The following is a 21,689-nucleotide window of genomic DNA, read 5'->3' as shown; positions in this document are numbered from 1 at the left end:
ACAATTCTAATTCTCCCTTTCCTCCGGCTTTGCAAATACCCTGAACTCAAGGCCTTATGCGCGGTGGTGGTGTGCAGCTTAGGCTTGGTTTAGCAGTGGTGTCTCTAAAAGAGAAATGTTGAAATATAATTGTTAAAAAATAATTGCCGATTTATTAAAGTTATTAAGGTGTTTGGTATATCTTTAGAAAAAGTATTAAGCGACTGTTGAAAATAATTGTAGATAATTATAGTGACTAGTGGGTACAATCTTGATGCATATGGCAAGTACATAACTATACAATAATTCACGAAATATATACGGATATTATAAATACAACATCATGTATGAAAGTCGTGGTAGCTAGGAAAATAAATTTTATAAGCAATATATATCCTTCAGGAAGTTGGTGTAATTGTAATACCAAAGAAAAAGGGGGCAACACAGTTAAATTTGACAAGAAAGAATGGCCCCGGCGCTCATGGGGAATCAAAAGACATTTTTTTTCCTTTTTAATTCTGATTGGCCTTATCAGATAACCAAAAATGCCCGTCACCTTTTCTTCTAGTTTTCAAATGATTGCCTTTTGTCGTGGCCATATCTCGCCAGCAAGAGATCGGCGTAAACGAAAAAAATAAGATAAAAGAGTGAATTAATGAATTGATTTTTAATAGATGAGTGATATGTCAATTAGATTCTCAACCCATTTTTTACATCACATAAATTGCGTAAATGTACATTTAAATCCTTCCATATGTATGCCATAATTAGATAGAGAGCACTGAAACCTCCCTTTTCTCATTCATTTAATGATTTTTAATTCTTCTCGGACATACCATGTTAACATTTTTCTATTTAATGTTATTTTCTTTCAGAAAAGAATCTTACCAAAAAAAAAAAAACTCTGCGCTTCCCCAGGTTTGGGAGAGAGCAGGGGATGCTGTGGGAAAGACCTATAGGGCAATCCGGTGGCCAGCACACGGTCCACACCCACAGGCAACCTCACTCAACGACGGCAACTAAACGCGAACGTGATGGCAACTAAAAACGAACATTGCGCTCGTTGCAGGACTTTGGAAGATGAGGAAATAGTAAATATATTCAAAATAATTACGTATTTACAAAATACTGTCTTAATTGTGAGATCTCCAAACTGGGGGAGGGAGGGGCAATTTAACAGCTGATATATCTGGATAAAATCTAGACTTTGCTCGTAAGCCTGAACTCAAACTGAACTACTTACTGTGATCGCTAATCGTGTCAGGTTACTGAAAACAATACGGCTAGCAGAGCCTAGCACCGGAAACCAAGAACCTTGTAATGCCTATTCCAGTAACATGTTTCGCAGATTTACATATACACAAATTAGATATTACATCTATCTATACCTACATGAATTACAACATGGTAAATTGTTGTTGATAGTGCTGATATCGTATGTAGTTTGACCATGAACATTCCACCATATAGGTGGAAGGAAAAGAAAGTAGAGTTCCAACTAATATTTTCTTTTTGTGCGTCTTCCTGTATCCAAGTCCAAGTCCACCAGCCTCGAAGTATATGTATTAGGGGCTGGAGCCGATAGACCAACAGATTCAGGAATGTCAAGATTTGCCCTCATGGATGGACCACCAAGAAGACGCTTCATATCAAGGTCTTGGAATTGCATAGCTTCAACTTTCACTTTGTCGACCTGTTTATCCAATGAATAGAATAAATATTAAAATAATTATCACAGCGACACTGGATTACAAGCACATCCATGGAGGAGATTTTTCACCAGTTCAATATGGTGGATAGATGAATGAGCATCAGCAAGTCTCTTCTGCAGATCACCCGCCTTTTTCCTATGGTATTCAGCATTCTCCATTTCATTTCCTTTTTCCCCTACTTCTTGATACAGGGCTGCATGAAACATTACCAACAGAGACTCCAATCAACCGCACCAGAATTCTAATCTTACCATATGCAGACTATTCCCACAAGACGGCCATTAACATCCTTCCTAAGATATTCCAACATAGAGTCATCCAAAAGCCAAGCTATGGATTGGCTTCACAAGTCGGAAAGCAATACAACTTGCTCCTCATGAAGAAAAGACCAAGCCATATGGAGGTCACACATGCATAAACTGAAATTAGCTTGGTAAAGAAGTATGTAATTCATGTCTATCTCAATAAAATGGATAATATTTACCTGTTAGGACAGACAATACCCAAATCTGTGTTGGAATATCATACAACTTCTTTGCTAAGGTAAGGGCAGATCTTAAGATTTCTCTGGCTTGCACTGTATCATGCAAGGCAAGTGCTAAACTTCCCAGAATAGTCAAATATTGTGCAACAAGTTGAAGATTCCCCAGATGTGCATGTGTCATCTGCAGGCCCCTGGCCAACCGATTCCTGCAAGATACCTAGCAAAATAGTTCAGCAAACGCACGCGCACAACAGAGATAGAGACAAAGATGCATTCCAGGTGATGTGGCATGAGATAAAGAGACCTTTTTTATTTTTTTTAAAATACTTTCCTGTGGGGTTTTTTTTACCGGGTGGGGGTAAGGGGGTGGGTGGATGTTGGTTTCCCTTCTGCTGCTAACCCTGTGTATCTATATTCCCCACCTTACAACCATCAGTAGCCAATTCAACATGTCATGCATATTTACATGAGACCCTTAGGATGTCAATCCAAAAGATTTATCCGGTTGTTACTCCAAGAATTGAGTTCCAAAGAACAAGGTTCATAGAAACTGCCATCAAAATCGACAGCTGGGAAATGACAAACATGATGCTTCTAGCCTTTGACCTGTGCAGTGCATGAGTCTTTTATGTGTTTTATTCTGTTCAATTTTGTATGAAAGAAATTCTAAAAGTCCAGAATTATAATTGAACCATTTCTTATTTCTATAATCGTATTCCAGTAACTTCAAGAGCAAATTAAAATTCTATGCATAATTTAAGATTATAAAATTTACGAATGAAAAAACACAATTATGAGAAAAATACGATTAATTCTTTTAAATAGTATTATTCTTATGAATAGAATGTATTTCCAATCGCAAAAAAGCATGTTTGCTTTATTAAACCAATTATCATGTATCCAGTAATTCTATTTTAATTTTTAGATGAATATAGATTCATATGAAAAATATCAATAAAAATGCAAATATAGATAAATATACGAAAATAGATATATTCATTTTGGTTAAACTAGGATAAACAGATAGATCGTATGTAACGCACTTTTCTGAAATCAACTTTACTCTAATCAATATGTACATTATTAAGTAATTATAGAAATGTAACTTCTAGAAATTTAAAGACAGATGTTAACGAAAACTAGGTGAGTCCCACGCTTTGCTTACGCAATTGCAAGGATAAAATTTTGTTATTTCAGGTAGCAGGTACATATTCCTCTGAATGGAAATTCCCCACGTAATAACATAATTGATGTGAAATCAACTGTCATGTTATTTCTATAAAATAGCAGAATATTCCATGTATAACTATAACTATATAAAGTGTACAATAATAAACTAGTTCAAAATTAAATCATATAGTTGTCCAATTAAAAATTCACAATCTTATAACGCAACTATTCAGTAATGGGTTATATTTAACATATCATGTACAGAATATTGTTATATCAATAGGGGAAAGCTTTACTGTGGAAAACTTTATGTTCAAATAATATTTTAAAAATTACAAAAAATCTAAAAGATATTATTGATGTGACAAAATAGGAAACTTAGAATTTTGATGACGTGACAAAGTGAGATGGTTTCAATTTTAATAGGATGACGCCGTGAGATGCCGGGTCCAAAGCTAGTTATCATATATATATCTATATATATACTCAACTAATCATTCACATATACATAAATTTATGCTTTAAATTCTTATATAAAAATTATAAAAAGAAAAAAATATATAGATTAATACACAATAATTACTAATTGGCACATGAATCGATGTTATATATATATATATAATATTCATATACTTAAATTGCTACAATTATAAAATAAAAGCAAAAGCCCGACTTACATCTCTCCATAGCATTTTTAAGAGTGAACTTCTACTATAACAAATTATATAAGTTCCAACATCTTTTTAAATGAAGCATTTCCTAGAAAAAGGAAATTAAAGTCGATTAACCATTTTTAGAAAATAAAATTATTATTTATATTGAAACATTTAATGCATGATAAATGTTCCAGTCCTACGCTACCTTATATACTATGGATTTTACTCAGACTTCCTTGCTCTATTACAATTCCATGTCTAGATGCCAACGTTAAGTCAACAACAGAGTTCTGTTAGAAGTAAAGAATTCATTGGCTCAAAGATTGACCTTGCTTCCTGTAGATCATGTTGTTTCATCAACAAAAGTCCATAAGCAAAAAGGATGCAAGTCTTCTCGCGAACTCCAACAAAGGAATCTATTGTTCTATAGATAGGCCCAATTAAATCAAGTGCCTGTACAGGAAATACTGTTTTGAGAAGGTAATCCTGTCTTATAATTCAAAAAAGAGGCAACCAGAGTAATACATAATTTGTCAAGAACAAAAAATTGCCCTTCAATAGATGGATCATCTTACCAGTGAAGATGAGTCAGCATCACCAATACAAATGTAAGAGATGGCTGCATAAACCTGGCTGATTGCTCGCGTAGATTTGCTCTCTGTTAGCTGAATACTCAGCATCCATGCAACAATTGGCAAAAATTAAAAACAATTGGAGAAATTTGTAGCATATGCTAACTAGTACAATGCCAATAGCAATTCCTAAGCAATCAGCCACATGGAATTACCAAGAAGATTGGAGCTAGTATCTAACGCCAGAATGAAGTTGTAATTACAAACCTTTGCTGCTTCAATGTAATGAAAGGCAGCTTCACTATAACAGCCAACAGAATGCGCATATTGACCTCTAAGCATCTCAATAATGCTCTCACAAGCCTGCAATATAGTTGGAAAGCGAGTGAACCATTTTCTCATTTCCACCAAAGCCTGCAAATTAGAGACGCTACTTTAGCATTTCCAATACACAAAGTACAATTAACCAGGGAGCCAGAAAAAAAATAGAGAGAGAGAGAGAGAGAGAGATAGATGTAGCTGGCTTTTCTTGACTAAATAGAACATGGATCAATGAACAATGGCTAATTATATTTGGCAGAAGGCTAGGACAATGATGGCAAAACTACAGTAAATAGAGGACCTGAAAAGACAAGTTAAGATCCAAGTTTGACATAACATAACATGTAAAAGTGCCAAAAAGAAACAATAGTAGTTAATGCAATATATATCACACAAAAATACAGGCACAGAAGCAACCTCTTGTGCTCCAACAAATTCAGATCGTGTAAGCTCCACCGCCACTTTGTTTTCTAGGAACTGCATAAGAAGCATTAGATAAACACCAGCCATCCAGATAGCAGAGTGTTGCAAATCCACCTCTGTTGAACAACATTTCAAGCATAAGAAAAGCCAGGAATTAGGAAATATTCCACTTGATGTGACAATTAGATGGCAGTGTTGCAAATCCACCTCTCTTGAACAACATTTCAACCATAAAAGCCTGGAATTAAGAGGAAGAACATAGGAAATCTCGCACTTGAGATGACATTTAGAAGCGAAACTGACCTTTGAGATTGTCTGTTATACCGAGCTTCATCAGCTCCTCTGCAAAGAATCGCACTAATCAGATGTCTTTCATAGCCAGTCCTAAGGCCTAAATAAAGGACAGCTGCACCAAGCAGCAGGCATCCTATGTAAAGTTTATCGGAGTCATATCGCATGAGCTTTCTTGACATTATATTAGTGCCACGTTACTTCTGATGAATAAAACTGTATTCTGAGCACACTAATGGGAAGACAAGTGTTCTTGACAAAGAAGAAGGCAGCTGCTTCCAGATATAACAATACCAGGCAGTCTCTATTTCCACATCTTGAAACACAGCCAAAAAGGCTCAAAAACATCATTCAGCCTAAAATGAGGGAAAATAGAAACACTCCAAAAGAGATTGCTACATTGTGGTTGGTTATTCCCTCATATAGCGGGATGTTGTTTAATTTCTTTGTCGGCTATACTCGATAGTTTGTCATCTGAGAAACATATGACTTCATAAATGATGTTTGGCAGCCCTCAATTAATTTTGCTTAGTAAGCTAGTGGCAGCTCTCACTAACTAGGCAGCTTAATCCAGAGACCACCACATCACTATCACCCAAGAAATTTGGAATAGATCTCAGATGTCAGAAATACAAGGCAAGAATAGTGGAGGTGAAGCATCAATATCCTAGGGAGAGGAAACATGGGCGGCTGAGATAGAGATAAGAATCCTCCTGTAGCAGTGCAGCTACATCTTGGAAGGATAGCTCAAAAGATCATACAGCTAACCACTAAACTTTGTTTATTTAACAATGGGAAAAGAGATAGACAGCATGTTTTCAAGGGCCTTTCGTCGGGATATTTGGGCCAGGGGGTGAGGGAAAGGGGGTGGACGGGTGCAGCGGTGGAGGTGCAAAAAAGAAGAAACCACCCAAGGCCATCTCTAATATACAAAGAAAATACATCGGACTTCTTCAACTTGGTCGCTGTCAACCATACGAAAAGAGCATGTCGGACTGTCAGCTGAAATAAGTGTTCCATGAAAAGAAACAAAGTCAAGGATGCAGCCACTTTGCCACAAAAATCGAAATTCGCAACAACTGCCTCTTAGAGAAGAGCTTACCTTGGACGATAAGCATTCCAGATTGAATCCTTTTGCTGCATTCTTTAAAAAGTCCTTTTGGACGTCCCAAAGTGGCAACCATAAGATCAACAAGTGCATACACAGCATTCCTAGGGAGCCACTCTCCATTTATAGGGGATGGCGCCAACTCAAGCCCCTCACCCCATGCTTGTTTGACAGTTCCACTATTACCTGGTGCAAAAGAATCTTGACCAGCCATTGTTCTCAACTGCTCTAGAAGCTGAGATTGTTTTCCAGACAGAGCCAATTTATCTCTGGGGCTCAGATCAGAGCTAGAGAGACTCTGGTTCAAAGCTTGGAGTTCCTCCATAAGCTCCTGCCTCTGCTGCAACTCATTCTTCATTGACGCATCCAATCTGTCGATATGCTGGGCAGCATTCTTGTAGTCACAGATGCGCAGGCGATAGAAGATGTGCAGCAGCTCATTGTAGAAAAACAAACCAAGGCATTGTGGTCTCTGTCAGGGTTCATGACTCATCAGATAGTTCAACACTTAGCCCTGACTGATTCTTCATTAAAATTGAATGACATAGTTTGGGAAAAGATGTAACTCACTCTCTCAGGATGAATGGAGGCCCAGGCCTCATCGCATTTACTGACAGCACTTGCAATCACATTCTCGTCCTCCCATTGCATCAGGTGCACATGAAGAGTGGATGTCACGAAGAACATCTGAGTATACACTAGAACAGGGTCAGCAAATGTGGCGCTGAATTTAACTTAACGGAACTGCAGCAAACTGAAGTTAATAAAGAAAAGCTGAGTATAAAGACATAAATTCAGACCTCCAGCTCCGGATAGCGCAGCTCAGTGGCAGAGAGTCGTCCATGCTCTAGCGCAGATATCGAGCTCTGATAGTCGCCCTCAATTATGAGAGCATTGGCAAGCTGCGAGTAGAAGTTGCAAGCCCATAGCTTCACTTCCAGCCTCCAAGTTTAACAAAAGAAGGCAGCGGACCGGTTAGAAAAGACATAAAGGGGACAATCAAAGAAGCTGAAGTTGAATGAAATGAAACAACAGACCTTGAATTTTCCCTTTGAAACCACCGAACCTTCTCTTTTCATTTTCGGGAGAAGAAATTATAAAAGGAAAAGGAGCGGATGCTAAGGGAAAAAGACTCTTAACTGGTCGGCGGCAGCGGCAGCAGCAGAAGCAATGAGGTCGAGTGCGCGGGTCAGGATGTGCTTCTGCGAAGAAATGGCGCCCACGAGATGGTAACACTGGCTGAGGAGGCTGAAGGCCCTACACTTGAGGTCGAAGCAGGAAGGGATGGACTTGAGGAGGAGGTGGGAGCGCTCCAGGTGAGACTTGGCCTGATTCACGTTGTGGGTGTGCTTGAGGAGCAGGGTTGCGATGCGGAGTCGCGTCTTCACCTCTATGATGGGCAGGAACGACACCGTGCTCTGGCATATCGCCTCCAAACACTTAATGGCCCTGCCGATTTCCCCCTTCTTCTCTTCGTGATCCGCCAGTGACCAAAGTCCCTCCGCCACCTCTTCCATTTTCTGCTTAGCTTCTCATTTCTCCTCTCTCTCTCTCCCACCGCACCAAGCCTACTCCAACTGCTGCACTGACTACTCTAAATCAGATCAACGCCCTCGTGCTCCGGACTATCTTGCCGCAAGTCTCACCTCTTTTCTGCAACTGCTGGGGAGGTCCTTTACCGGATTTGTTGTCCCTTACCGACCGTCTCCCTCAACCCTGAGGAGCGAAGACTGAGAACAGCAACAAGGACCAGAGTTTCTTTTCTTTTCTCTTCTCTTCTCTCGTCTTCTTTTCCCCCTTCCTTCTTGTGTATGGGGGACTCGGGGAAGACTCGAACGGGAGGAGGAGGAGAAGAGGGAGTGGGTTTGGGCTGATGCTGTCTCTTCGTGGACTGCTATAGCTGGGATGGGCTGGGATGGGTTTCAACTTCATCAAATGCAGACAGAGTCGACGGGGGCCCACTGGCTATGGGCCAGAACCAGCCGGGAGACTCGTCCTGAGGACTTGCTCAAAGTTGTGCGAGGAGAAATCGAGAAGACCTTTTGCCAAAGGTTTTGGTCAGTTATGGACAGTAGACGATGAGAACGGCTCTGAATGAGAAGTGGCCTACATCGGGCCTGGAAAGAGAACCGGGCTCAGTGAAGGATCACAAGCCCGACGGGATGATTTTCTGACCAATCTTTGATGAGATGATGACGACAAGCCTTGGTGTTCCAGTCGGTCAAGCCATTGACATAAATGCTTTCTTTGGAATGGATATGAGGGTAACTGAGGGAAGGGAGGATAAAGATATTGCCTACTTATCTTGGATGATTCAAGCTTTGAGTTTGAGAGTATGGCCAGATTCCTTTGGCACTGTGAAAGCGCATCTGGAGATGGTAAATTGGCCCAAAGTGCATTTGTGAGATTGGATCCATTGAAATTGCATGCGGTATCTGAGGCACTTCAGTCTTAAGATCGAGTTGAATAGCTCTGAGCCTCTGGCGCTGTGAAAGTGCATTTGGATAAACTAATTTGGTCGAAAGAGCATTAACTAGAAGTTGTGTTTTGAAAGTAGTACACTGCTGCGACGGAACTGAGCGAGCCAAGTGTGATGATCCATCAACTTTTATGTGCTTTTGATTTTTTTAAGTTGCCAAAAATAAAAAAGAAAGATGATTTTCATAACTTCACCAAATTATTGCAAAGTACTATAGCACTTTTTTCTCCTGACGCCAAGGAAATCGATTGATAAAGATATAATGAACTCAGATTTTCCGTCAATTTTATGTAAATAATTTGATAATTTTGCCCAAAAGCCCAATAATCAATAATGACCTGACGCATACATGACCAAATATCGGGAATAAGAATTCAGGCATTACGTGGAATTGTCAGGCATATATCATAGGGTAAATTAATGATTTGATCCTCGATAAGTAAATTATATCAAATTTAATCTCAAAAAATTTTTTACATCAAATTTAACCAATTCTGACAAATTAAATGCACATCAAATGAATCTTCCGCCAGTGTTCCGTTAAAAAAAGGACAGAAAATATTAAAAGTTATTTTTTAATTCCTTTTGTGATTCTTTTTATTCTTTAACAATGTATTATATTATTTAATCTCATAAAAAATAAAAAAGATATCTGAAAATCCTTATGCAAAAATGACTGAGAAAGAGAGAGGGAGAAGGTGTAGGGAAGTCCAGTCCCGGCTCGTAGTTAGTTTTTGAGGACGGGTTGCTCGAGCTGATAGATTGTGATACCTGATCTCTTATAAACCCATTGAATTCTTCTTAGTTTTTCCGTGTGGGATTTTTACTCTCAACACCCGCCCTCACGTGACAACGTGTGGCTTTGACATTCCCCTACACGTGCCACGTGGACTAGAGCAACCCGCCCTCAAGAACTAACTACGAGCCGGGACTGGACTTCCGTGCTCAGGAGGAGGGGGGGACGACAATTGACAATGAAGCCACGATTGGACATGACTAAGACGAGACGGGTTTTCTCTCCGCACTCAGATTTCAAAGAGACCACGAGTTCCACACTCGGGCCAAATATGGGCGCACTTCGGCTGCCTATCAACAAAGAGACTTTTAAATGGCGTGATGTAAACCCACAAACATGCGCGCGAAAGCATAACCCGCTCTAATACCATATAAAATATCCATTAGACCTATAAGCGATTGGGCCCATCTCCAACCCAAAAGCTCGAGCCAATAGATTGTGATACCCGAACTCTTATAAATCCATTGGATTTCTCTCAACATGGGGGCAACCCCGTGGACCACCGCCCCCCTATCAACCTAGCCTGTAACGTCCCATGTCCGGTGAGGCCGCCTGTACCAGACCGTGGCAGAACCAAAGCCCTCGGATGACACAGACACGCTCCTGGGCTCCCTTTCTTCTTTCCCTCGATTTTGTCTGTAAATCGAAGCAAGGAAGATGAAGAATGAACACAGACAAAAGCGACTCTCTTTCTTTCTCTCCATCGATTGATTACTGCCAAAGCGCTCTCAGTCTTTCTCTCTATCGATTGTAGGTGTTCGAGACTAAATTTCGGTTTCAGTGGAGCAACAGCAGCTGCTTCTGGTGAGGGAGGAGGAGAAGAAGAATGAACACAGAGAATAGGGAGGGTGGGAAGAAGAAGAAGCATGGACGACAGAGAAGCTCGGAAGCATAACCAATTGGACCAGAAAATCGGCAAGATCCTCGACGAGACTCGAACCTCCTCTACCACCCATAACCGCAAGCTCGAGGACCTCTCCGCCCTCCTCTCTCAGTCTCACCCCCATTTCTTCTCCGCCTTCACCAAAACCCTAGCTCCTCTCTTCGACTTCCAGCGCCGTGCCCCTGCTTCCGAGCGCGTGGTCCGCTTCCTTGCCGCCTTCTGCAGCTCGTGCGCCTCCGGAGCTCCTCCCATCCCTCTTCTCTCTGTCCTCATTTGTCAAAGATTTTTTTTTTTTAAGATTTGTCTTTTAGTTTATCAGATTATATTAAATCATACAATACTTCATTAAAGAATTTAAAAAAATAAAATATTTTTTTTCGTCTAATTTTTAACGAAAAATTGATAAAAAGTTCCATTTGATGTAAATTTAGTCCATCATTATCAAAATTAATGTAAAAAATTAATTAAGATCATATTTAATATAACTTCATATCTTGAGGATCAAATCATTAATTTACTCTATATTATATATCATGAGCTGAGTCTGCCATCTCGATCAAGTGGTGTGTGCGGCCCCACTGGCCCCCCACATCCAATCGAGATCGTCCACTATTTCGACTGGTATCTCTCAAATCGAGGGGTGGGCGGCTGGTAGGGCATTCCTATCACCTTCTCTAAACACTAATGTGAGGTTTCCATTTTTTTTAATTTGTATTTTCTTAAATTGTTTGGGCCTGCCAGTATTGCATATACTGAGTTAGGGGCCAAATCGACTTTCGTCCAACTTTGGATAAAAAAAACTGACAGCGTGCTATCGGATGAAAATTTTATACTGCGTTTGGTTTCAAAGTAGTATTTAAAAATCTTACTTTAAAACCAAACAAACCATTGAAATTTTCGTGGTGAAAGGAATTGTGCTACCTTGTAAAAAACAGGTTAAAAAATAGTGCTATAGGGTTATATGATATAGTTTTCTCTTTTAATTTTTATTTTATTTAATTGTTTCGGTCCAACCAAATTCATACATGTGCAAAGTCAGGGTGTCATGTTAACTTTCCTTCGAATTTTTAATGAAATGTTGACATTGTATTATGTGATGAAAAATTTTAAAATTTATGGTGTGCTTCTGTAGGATTAGAGTCAAAAATTACTCACGAAAGAAAAAATTCACTGGGATCACTAACTAATACGAATCTAACCAAAGCACTTTTTCATCCTTTTATATACTAAATGAATCCAAATGTACTACCTCGTGAAAAAGGTAAAAAAAAATGCAATATAGTATAATTTTTCCTTTTTTTATAATGTTGATGGATGGTACATTAAAATTGACCGCGTACTTATTAATTAAGTGTATTAATTTTATAAGATACAAGATACTTAGGAAGAGTGCGTAAATAGTAAGTGAAACCATTAAAAAATTAAAGTCAAGAAGAACTTATATAAATATAATAACGTTTATATAAATTAAATCAAGTCTGATGATATAGCTTGATAAACAGTGGGATCTAATCCTCTTTTTAAATCAATCACATGCTGATACTCCATTTGGTTTCGCAATTAAAATTACAAAAATTTTAATTTTAACTTTAACTTAACACACCACACAATAAAAATACATATTTTCCAAGTCGAAAATTTTAACTTTAACTCAACACACTACACAATCATTTGTAATTTTTCACAATCAAAATCAAAGTTACTATAACTCTGAAACCAAACGCACCATTAAAATCCACAACTACTATATATTTTTTAAAGATAATTCGATTATTATCTTTATTAAATCATAAATAATTAAATCACAACATATTTAACAAGGTTAATTTTTTAGATTAGAAGGTTGTTATATCTCAAATTCTCAGATGGTATAAGAGCGCAAATTTAATACGTTGTGCACGTATTTGAACCCATTTAATTAATTCCATGTGATGGGCTTCCAAACCTAATCCAGCTTCCAAATGTTGAGTATTGAATAATAAATAATTAAAACACATAATATTTGATAAGGTGAAATTTTAATATTACGTGATTGTGACAACTCAAAATCAATTTTTATAAGGGATAAAAATTAAAATTAATTGTATTGATTTTATATTTTTGGAGTTAATTGAGGAAAATAACTTTTGACCCGCGGCAACGCACCGCTGTCACTTCCTATTATTATAAACGAAATGGAACAATTAACTGGTTAAGATGGAAGCAAGCTTTTGCCCGAAAAATAAAGAAAGAAGGAAGCAAGCTGTTTTATTTTAATTAAGAGTTAGTTTGATATCCAAGCAAAAAAAAAGAGTTAATTTGACTGACAGGCGGAGCCAGCAAAACTTCACTCCGAGAATGGAAAACTATAAAATCACTTCAAGAATGGAATGTGCAATCTGATTCAGAATCTGAGTCTGATGGATGAAAAAAGATCTGTGTGGTCGATCGGTCGGTGACGAATTTGCCAGGCCATAGCATCCTGCACCCACAATTAATGCATATAAAACCCACGATACGATATATATATATATAGATATATATTATTTTATTATTATTTTTTTTTTTTGGGTGAACGATACGATATTTGACTAGCTAGCAAATAGCAGGAAACGACGACTAGCTGGGGAAGGATTACTTATTATAGTTTGCGGCCTGCCTTAATTCTTTCTAACAAACACCTCGTCCCCATATATATGTCGTTTTGCTTTTCTATCTTTCTGGCAAGGCTTGAAGCCAGGGTCGGGCCGGGGGATTGTACGGAAACGTCCCCTCTACCACAGGGCGCCGTACATCCAAAACTAGTCAAGGCAGGTGGTGGAAATATCATTTGTACGTACCAACGTCTCTCCTCTCCTCGCTTTTCCTCTGCCGACCACAGCCCTCCGAGCCACCTGAGAGAGTGCGTCGCTCGGTGGGGTAGTCGGTCGATTTATGGTCAATATCAGTTGATCAATTGAAAATGGCGGACTTGGAAGCATCAGCTCCTCACACGGGCAGGCAGCCCAAGTCACCCCGCCAAGTTGCCTTCTCTGAAATCCCTCTCCCCCCCCAGTACCAACATCATCAGCGTGATGACCAGAGAAAGAAGAAAGATCATCAAGACGAATCAGGACGTCCATGCTGCTTCACATGTTGTGCAGGTGCATGCCTGTGCGTGTTAGCATTCCTGCTAGTCATTGTCGTCCTTGGAGTGTCATTTTTGTCCTTCCTACAGTCCGAGTTGCCTGATATACGCGTCCAGAGCTTCTCCTTTTCCAAGCTGGGAGTCCGCCACTTCGATTCCGAGTCCTACTCCCTCCTTAACGCAACAGCCAATGTGTTCCTCAATATGACCAACAAGAACGACAAGGTTGGGATTTCATACCACTCCTTATTGGCTTACGTTTCGTCTAATAACATCCAGTTGGGCCAGAATATTCAACTGGATGGATTCTCCCAGAGCCCCAGGAATTCCACCTCGCTGAAAGTAACCGCCACCTTACTCGGAGCCAAGGTAGACACAGATGATGCACAGATGCTAGAATCGGATGCGAAGAGCAGGAAGATGAGTGTGGATGTGGGCTTACATGGTAGTTTGGGCTTTTATGCTGGAGATATACTCAAGTTGCAGGGGTTGCCGTTCCAAATACGATGCTCTAACGTGCTGCAATCCCAGATTGATGTGGAGCAGCCCACAAGATGCAACATCCGACTCTTTGCATCATAGGCCGCTTTCTTCGCTAGTTTTTTTATTTTTTATTTTGGATAATTCAAGACTTTATTTATTAAGTGGTACTAAAGACATTGTTATAAGGATAACCACCATACGTCGAGAGGCAATCAAAATTCAACACAAAAGCTAGGAGGCTAAAGCCGTGAGCATGATGATTTTCTTCCTGAGGGATCCAAGTACAATGCCAATCCGATATGCGACTAAGAAGAGAGAGAATATCAAATAATAAGTTCCTAATATCCTATATTTAGCAAAAAAATAGTTCCTAATATCCTATTAGGCAAGGCTCGGATTGGAAATAGCTTTCTTCGCTGAGTTAAAATCATGCATGGCCCGTTTACGTCTGTATCATAAACATTGTCATGATCAGTTAATTCTTCTCTCCTGCTGCAAACTGATCCTTATGATGAGATTAATTGGCCGTGATTACTTAATTAGGTTACACATTTGTATCTGATCTATAACTAGTTCCGTATTTGTGCGCTGTAGTTCTTCTTCTTTTTCTTCTTCACCATGCCAGCTGTGCGACTTTATTATTAGCTCCCTCATTGATGTTCTTTTGCTGCTATAATCGAGATCAGAGAGAATTGTAATTCTACTAATAAGCAGGCCAGATCATGATGAGAGACCGTCGCATGCACTTTGAATCGCTGAGATCATATATATGTATATATACATACTAAATAGGCAATTTGGTCCTTGACTTTAGCATGTTACGTCAATAGAGTCCCTAACTTATTTTTAACATCTATTTTGATCCTTGAATTTGTCAATTTGCATCAATTTGGTCATTGTATATCAATTACATCCTCCACTGAAGAAAATTATATCAATTACATCATTCACTAAAAAAAACTATATCAATTAAATTATCAATTGTGTCCTTTTCTACACAAAATACATAAATGGCTTCTTTTAGTACATCAATTAGGTTCTTTTGTCATCACAGTGTTAACTATAACGTTAACCGAGGAGTATGTTACATCGTTTATATTATTTTTTTATTTTCTTTTATTCCTTTCTAATAGAAAAACTTTTAAAAAAATGAAAAACGAGGGGAGCCCCCACCGGAGCTCTCCCTCGTTTCAAGGTCCCCTTCGATGACCTCACCTGGGGAGGAGGTCACTAGCAGGGAAGCCCTCACTGGAGCTCCCCCTCAAAAATTCTTTTTTTTAGAAAGACGACAATGACGTTTTGAGGGATAGATCCAAAATGACGTCGTTTGGTTGTTTTAAAAAAGGTTGAAACGACGTCATTGTGAGTCCACCAGTCAAAACGACGTCGTTTTGTCGTCTTTTTAAACCCAAAAAAAAAAAGAAATTTGAAGGGAGCCTTCACCAGAGCTACCCCTATGTTCCCTCTATTTTTCGAAATAGAGGAAAAATTGAGCGAATAAAGTAGGAAGCTCCAATGGGGTCTCTCCTGCCGGCAATCCCCCCCAGGCAAGGTCGTCGGAGGGTACTAGATCTTCCTGTAACCTCCCCCAGGACGATGTCGCTGGTGGGGGAGCCTCCACCAAAGCTCCCCCGCTATTTTTTTAAAAATAATTTTCTGTTATAAAAAGGAAAAATGGATATTGAAAAGAAAAACAAGGATCTAAATTATGTAGCATGCTCTTTAATTAACATCGTCAGACTATTTTGATATAATGACCCAATTGATGTATCACATGACCTACTTGATATATTTTGTGTCACAAAAGACCCAATTTATTTAGTGAAGGATGTAATTGACGTAATTTTCTTTAATTGAGAATGAAATTGATATAATCTCATTCATTAGGGATGTAAAAAGACCTATTCGATGTAAATTGGAAAAGTAAGGAGATCAAATGATGCAAATCGACAAACTCAAAAACCAATTTGATAAAAAAAAAATCATTGATCTAATCGAAAGTCAGATATAAATGACCTATTTACTCTCTCTCACTATATATATATGTATATATTCTAACCGTCAAAAGACTCAAAACCTGAGTTAAATGAACCTGCAGCTAACTGTCCACCAGAACATCACCGTAGCTAGATATTATATTATACATGAGATTAACTTCAATCCGGCCAATCCTTAAAAGCCGCCACCTCATTGGGTCCATGAGGTTATGTAACTTGACCTTAAAAGCTCATATATATATATATATATATATATATATATAAGAAATATAAATAACCGATGAGAATGACAAAGTAAGTTCCAAGAAACCGTAAAGATGGATTTCATCTTCGAGAGTATCACTAATTTCCTGCAATAAGCATACAACATCTGAAAACTGAAATTAGTGCTAGGTTTATTGTATCTCTTCTTGAGTTTCACTCCCTCGATCCAAACTCCTAGTTCCGGCCTGATGAGCAAGGAATATGAACTAGTAAGAATAAAATGAAGATATTCACCAGAAAAATAATAGAATGATCTAAAATCTTGAATATTTAGATACGGAGTTTCGACTTTATTTGTTGTTTTTTCATCATATCGTAATCTATTTTGGGTTTTTAACCTAAAAAGTATGTATTCAAAAATCTATAATTTAACACGAATTTTCAAAATTTTCTAAAAAAACACAGTTTCAAAATCTTCCCGTATTTAGCACATTATTTTCTTCTGTCCAAACTCCCCGTCAAATGCCTACGTGGCCATTACATTTACTACAACTAGCCGTTATCCTCCACATAATATTCACAAATTTCCTAATCTAGCACGTACTTTAATTTTTTTTCTAAAAATGCACAACATTTCAAATCCTTCCCTAATTTAGTGCACCGCCACCTTCCGTCCATTCTTCGTCGTGAATTGCTTACATGGACATTAAATTTGACTAGTTGGCCGTTAATTGTCACGTGTAACCATCCCATTGGCAGCCCATTTTCTTTTTTTTCTTCAACTCTTCCCCTCTTCTTCCTCATTCCCCTCCCATGTTCTTTCTCATCCCCAAGAGTAGCAACTACAGTAGCTCAAGGAGGCCCGGAAGGGACTAGACAGTAGCAACATAGTAGCTTAATAGCAAGAAGAGAGGCCTGGACCACCCCAAGCAGCAGCAATAAGTAGGGGAGGGGCTTGGAGCACTAGCAGCAACACAGAGATGGGTAATGTCGATGATGAAGGTGATAGCTTTGGGGGAGGAGATAGAATGAAGATGATGGTGATGTAAATGGCAATGAAAGAAATATAGGAAGTCATAAAAGGAGATGTGATGTAAAATGCTATGGTGAATATGTAGAATGCTATGGAAAGAAGAAGTAGTGAAAGACAAGGGATGGTGATGTCGATGATGAAGCTGATGGCTTCAAGGGTAGGAGGTGGAGGAGAAAGGCAGGTGATGAAGGTCGGAGGAGTGACGGGAGTCGAGAGAAAGCAAAGGATGAAGATGGTGATAGCCATGGCGCTGGAAGGAAGGTGCAAAGGAGCAGCAGTAGCATCAGATTGAGCTTGGGAGGGGCCTGGACAATAGCCCAACAATCACAGGGCTCGAGGGAAGGTAGCGCAGTGTTGACAAGCAATAGGGAGCTGAGGAGCTCGATGAGAAGCACAGCCACAATATGGTAGGGAGTAGAGGGTGGGCAACACTAGCGACTTATGGGGCTCGAGGGAGTGTGACAGCAACACAGTGGCTTCAGGGGAACAGGGGACAACAAAATCAGAGAATAGGGAGTTGAAGGAAGAGATGAAGCCGATGGTGATTGTGAAGGAAGGAGGATTAGGATGAAGGCCGAGGAAGAGATGAAAGTTTGATGGTGCTGGTGATGGAGATGGTGATGATGAAAGTGGTGGAAGAGTAAGAATAAGAGATGAGGAAGAAGAGGGGAAGAAGAAAATGGATCGCCAATGGGATGGTTACACGTGGCAATTAATGGCGAACTAGTCAAATTTAATAGCCACATAGGCAATTCATGATGGAGAATGGACGGAAGATGACGGCGTGCTAGAATTGAGAAAGATTTAAAACGATGTGCATTTTTAGAAATTTTTTTTAAGTACGTGTTAGATTAAGGAATTTGTGAATATTACGTGGAGGATAACGACTATATATCGCAGATATAACGCCCATGTGGGCATTTGACGGGAGAGTTTGGACGGAAGGAGACGATTTGCCAGATAAGAGCATATTTTAAAACTGTGTTTTTTTAGAAAATTTTGAAAGTTCGTGTTACATTAGGAATTTTTTTAATAGTAATTGCTTTTTTAGGTTAAAAACCTTATATTTTTCAGATTCATGAAGAAAAATATTTTTCATAATCACTATAACAACATATATGTAATTTATTTATTACTAGTCGGAAAGCCATGTGCGTTGCATGTGATGTGCATTTCATGAGTTCTTCATGCGACAAATGGATAATTTATTTACTTTTTCTTTGTTTTCAATTCAGAATTTCGAGTGCGTGAAAAGTGCAGCTCACTGGAATAGTAAAATAAGATAAATTGGCATATATGTTCTGCAAGGCTAGTTCCTGATGAAAGCGAACTACAAGAATTATTACAATGTATAAGGCTAACAAGGGAATATTGTCTATCTTGTAAGCGAGTCTTGCTCTTATAAAAAGATTTATCATAAGAGGTAAACGTGTTATATTACTATGATAAATCACTATCAAATTCACACTAAAATAGCAACCCCTAGAAAATAAATTCATCGATATATAGTAGAATACGCCTATTAACAAGAAAAGGAGGAAAACATTTAACATAAAGAATCAAGTGCAAGAGACATTTTATGATATCTACATTATTTAGTAGGCCTATTTAATAGTTGAGTCGAATATTTTGAACGAGGTGCACAATAGGTCGACTCGATCTTGTATAATTATGGAGTAAAAGGGTGGAATATGTTCAACATTTGCCGGGAAGCAGACATCTCCTTTTCAGTATTTTCTTTAACCCAATAGTCCTTCCCTTTCCCTGTAGAAATTACAAGCGATTAAACATACCTGCATATTTTCTTGATACATCAAGGTGAAAATAGAAAACTAATAGCTCAAAAATCATAATTATAAGGGAAGCATGTAACCAAGTACAATATTAGTGAAATCTAAATAAAGAGGCATAAAAGTCCTACTAATAAAAATGAAATCAGGGACCTCATGATTTCGAATTGGTGATTTGTATCACTGTATCAAGTTTCATTTCTCTCTAAAATCATATTATTACAAAAGTATACAGAGAGACAAAAAAAAAAGTGAAAAGTTGTATTTCCTAAATATATATCATCTACTTATCAAGGAAAACAATATAACATCAGTTTGACTTTCATCTTTGAAAACCATATCTAGCATGTTCCAAGTATGAAGCGTTATGAAATACATCATAGCTATAGCGGAAATTATACCCATTTATTTGTACTACCTCAAGCAATCAGAGTTTAGTTATTTGTGCTACAAGTCCATAAATATGCTTAGCATTGCTTTTATCCTAAAGGAAAACAAGTACATTGGAAGTACCTATTTCGTGCTGAGAAATGCAAAATCACGACTTAAAATACGTTTTCAATCAAATAAATGAAGAATTTTCTTTCATACCAATTATTTGCTAATTAATAGAATGAAACCCCAAAACTATTCTTGTAATCTACTTAAATTCTTAAATTTGCTAGTTAATGAAGAATTTACTATAATTTTCAATCACTACAAATTACCAGGATATTACTAAATTAATTAAATAACCAAATTAATCTATTTTTAAAATAAATTAATGTAATCTAATCAATAAATTTATTGTAATTAAAATTAAGGCAAATAATTGACGATGATGATGGTGATGATGTCACCACCACCATCGTCTTTCTTGCGGAAGTTACAAATCCATTAGGCACGAAGAGTCGGCGAACGAGAATCTCCCGTTTCAAATTTTTGGACAAATGGCATGCAATAACAATCTTCCCAACAATTATCTATATACATATATAAAATTGTATCCCACCATTAAATAGGGTTAGAAGGGTAATCTTTTAAATATTATAAGGTCATAATGTAAATGGGTAAATAATATTCAAGATTTAAAATTACTATCTCAAAGAAATTAAATACAAATAAATAGTGATGTAATGATAAATATATATATATACAATTAATTTGCAGGTATGTCCAAAAAGTAATATTTTTTTTAAAAAAATTATCCTCAAAACTTAAACAATTGATGAGATTTGATTAAACTAAATATGTTTTTATCTCTAATGAAATTAATCGAGTCATTTTAGCTGAAAATTATACAAATTTTCGCTAACTCTTTATATATATATATATATATAATCTTGACAAAAATAAACGGATTAGAGTGTATATATGCCTTATGTTTACTATATCTTAGCGGTGAGATATTATATATAGGGAAAATGACAAAAACTCCCATTGTGGTTTGGGATTGGGACAAATCGCATATTATTCTTTTGTTTGGGACAATTAGTCTCCTATAGTTTGCTCCGTTAGACATAGGAGGTTACTACGTTAATTTTTTTTCCATTTTAGTCCTCAATCAATAGCCTTTTAATCATTTTGGTCCTAATTTCTTTTTTATCATTTTTATCCTCAACTTTTCATTTTAATCCTATAAATCAAAATCGAAGGGGGGAGGGAGTCGGGGCCGCCAATCGACGACCCCGAACCCTCCACCAAGGGCACCGGTGTGCAGTGGATGGTTCGGGGTCGCCGATTGGCGACTCCAACCCCCTCTCCTTTCGATTTTTCTTTATAGGATTAAAATGAAACAAAATGAAAAGTTGAAAATAGAAATGATAAAAGTAAAAGATTTAGGACCAAAATGATTAAAATGTTAAAGATTGAGGACTTAAAATGGAAAAAAATTAACCCAGTAACCCTCTATGTCTAACGGAGCAAACCACATGGGGCTAATTTTCCCAAACAAAAGAACAAAGTGCGATTTGTCCGGACTCCAAATCACAAAGGGAGTTTTTTGTCTTTTTCCCTTATATATATATATGGAGAGAAATAAATTATAGTCGATAATTTAAATTTTTAAATATGATATTAGAAAATATAAATTTCTACCTCCCTACACTAATAAATCGACTATAAAAAAAGGTCCACAAAATGTTTTTATTAATTGGTCTCATTATAGCATTTTTACCATAAATGCCAATTCAAATGTAAATTTTATTGCCAATGTCTATAATA

General features: G+C 37.8%; 2 protein-coding genes and 1 long non-coding RNA gene across 4 annotated transcripts; 2 read left to right on the top strand and 1 right to left on the bottom strand.

Annotated features, from left to right (window-relative positions):
• Window positions 1–1,204: 1,204 nt before the first annotated feature.
• On the bottom strand, window positions 1,205–8,545 carry LOC116212494 (sister chromatid cohesion protein SCC4). 2 transcript variants are annotated; one of them, XM_031547131.1, is made up of 12 exons: window positions 7,857–8,545; window positions 7,517–7,658; window positions 7,287–7,403; window positions 6,711–7,188; window positions 5,621–5,659; window positions 5,312–5,433; window positions 4,841–4,936; window positions 4,577–4,666; window positions 4,330–4,454; window positions 2,176–2,381; window positions 1,760–1,884; window positions 1,205–1,672 (listed from the first exon to the last, which is right to left on the bottom strand). In XM_031547131.1, the coding sequence occupies exons 1-12, from the start codon at window positions 8,231–8,233 to the stop codon at window positions 1,478–1,480; spliced, it is 2,112 nt and encodes a 703-aa protein (XP_031402991.1). In that variant the 5' UTR covers window positions 8,234–8,545; the 3' UTR covers window positions 1,205–1,477. The 2 variants fall into 2 exon arrangements, with proteins under 2 accessions (XP_031402991.1, XP_031402990.1); XM_031547130.1 differs by having other exon boundaries at window positions 4,841–4,987; window positions 7,857–8,544.
• Window positions 8,546–10,438: 1,893 nt separating this feature from the next.
• LOC116210108 lies at window positions 10,439–11,321 on the top strand. Its single transcript, XR_004157420.1, has 2 exons — window positions 10,439–10,533; window positions 10,746–11,321. It is a non-coding gene; the product is annotated as an uncharacterized LOC116210108 (long non-coding RNA).
• Window positions 11,322–13,363: 2,042 nt separating this feature from the next.
• Window positions 13,364–14,723, top strand: LOC116210485. Its single transcript, XM_031544362.1, has one exon. The coding sequence runs from the start codon at window positions 13,816–13,818 to the stop codon at window positions 14,560–14,562; it is 747 nt and encodes a 248-aa protein (XP_031400222.1). The 5' UTR covers window positions 13,364–13,815; the 3' UTR covers window positions 14,563–14,723.
• Window positions 14,724–21,689: the final 6,966 nt, after the last annotated feature.

Source organism: Punica granatum, chromosome 6 (assembly GCF_007655135.1).
Source record: "Punica granatum isolate Tunisia-2019 chromosome 6, ASM765513v2, whole genome shotgun sequence".
NCBI lineage: Eukaryota > Viridiplantae > Streptophyta > Magnoliopsida > Myrtales > Lythraceae > Punica > Punica granatum.
This window is presented reverse-complemented; position numbering and strand designations above follow the sequence as displayed.

Bases quoted from the DNA above. Each gene is read 5' to 3' on its own strand.
- LOC116212494 (XM_031547130.1), bottom strand. From the start codon at position 8,233: ATGGAAGAGGTGGCGGAGGGACTTTGGTCACTGGCGGATCACGAAGAG. The intron at 4,455-4,576 runs GTAAGATGATCC...TTTCCTGTACAG, and splicing joins ATGCTGACTCATCTTCACTG to GCACTTGATTTAATTGGGCC. The intron at 2,382-4,329 runs GTCAATCTTTGA...GGTATCTTGCAG, and splicing joins CATGATCTACAGGAAGCAAG to GAATCGGTTGGCCAGGGGCC.
- LOC116210485 (XM_031544362.1), top strand. From the start codon at position 13,816: ATGGCGGACTTGGAAGCATCAGCTCCTCACACGGGCAGGCAGCCCAAG.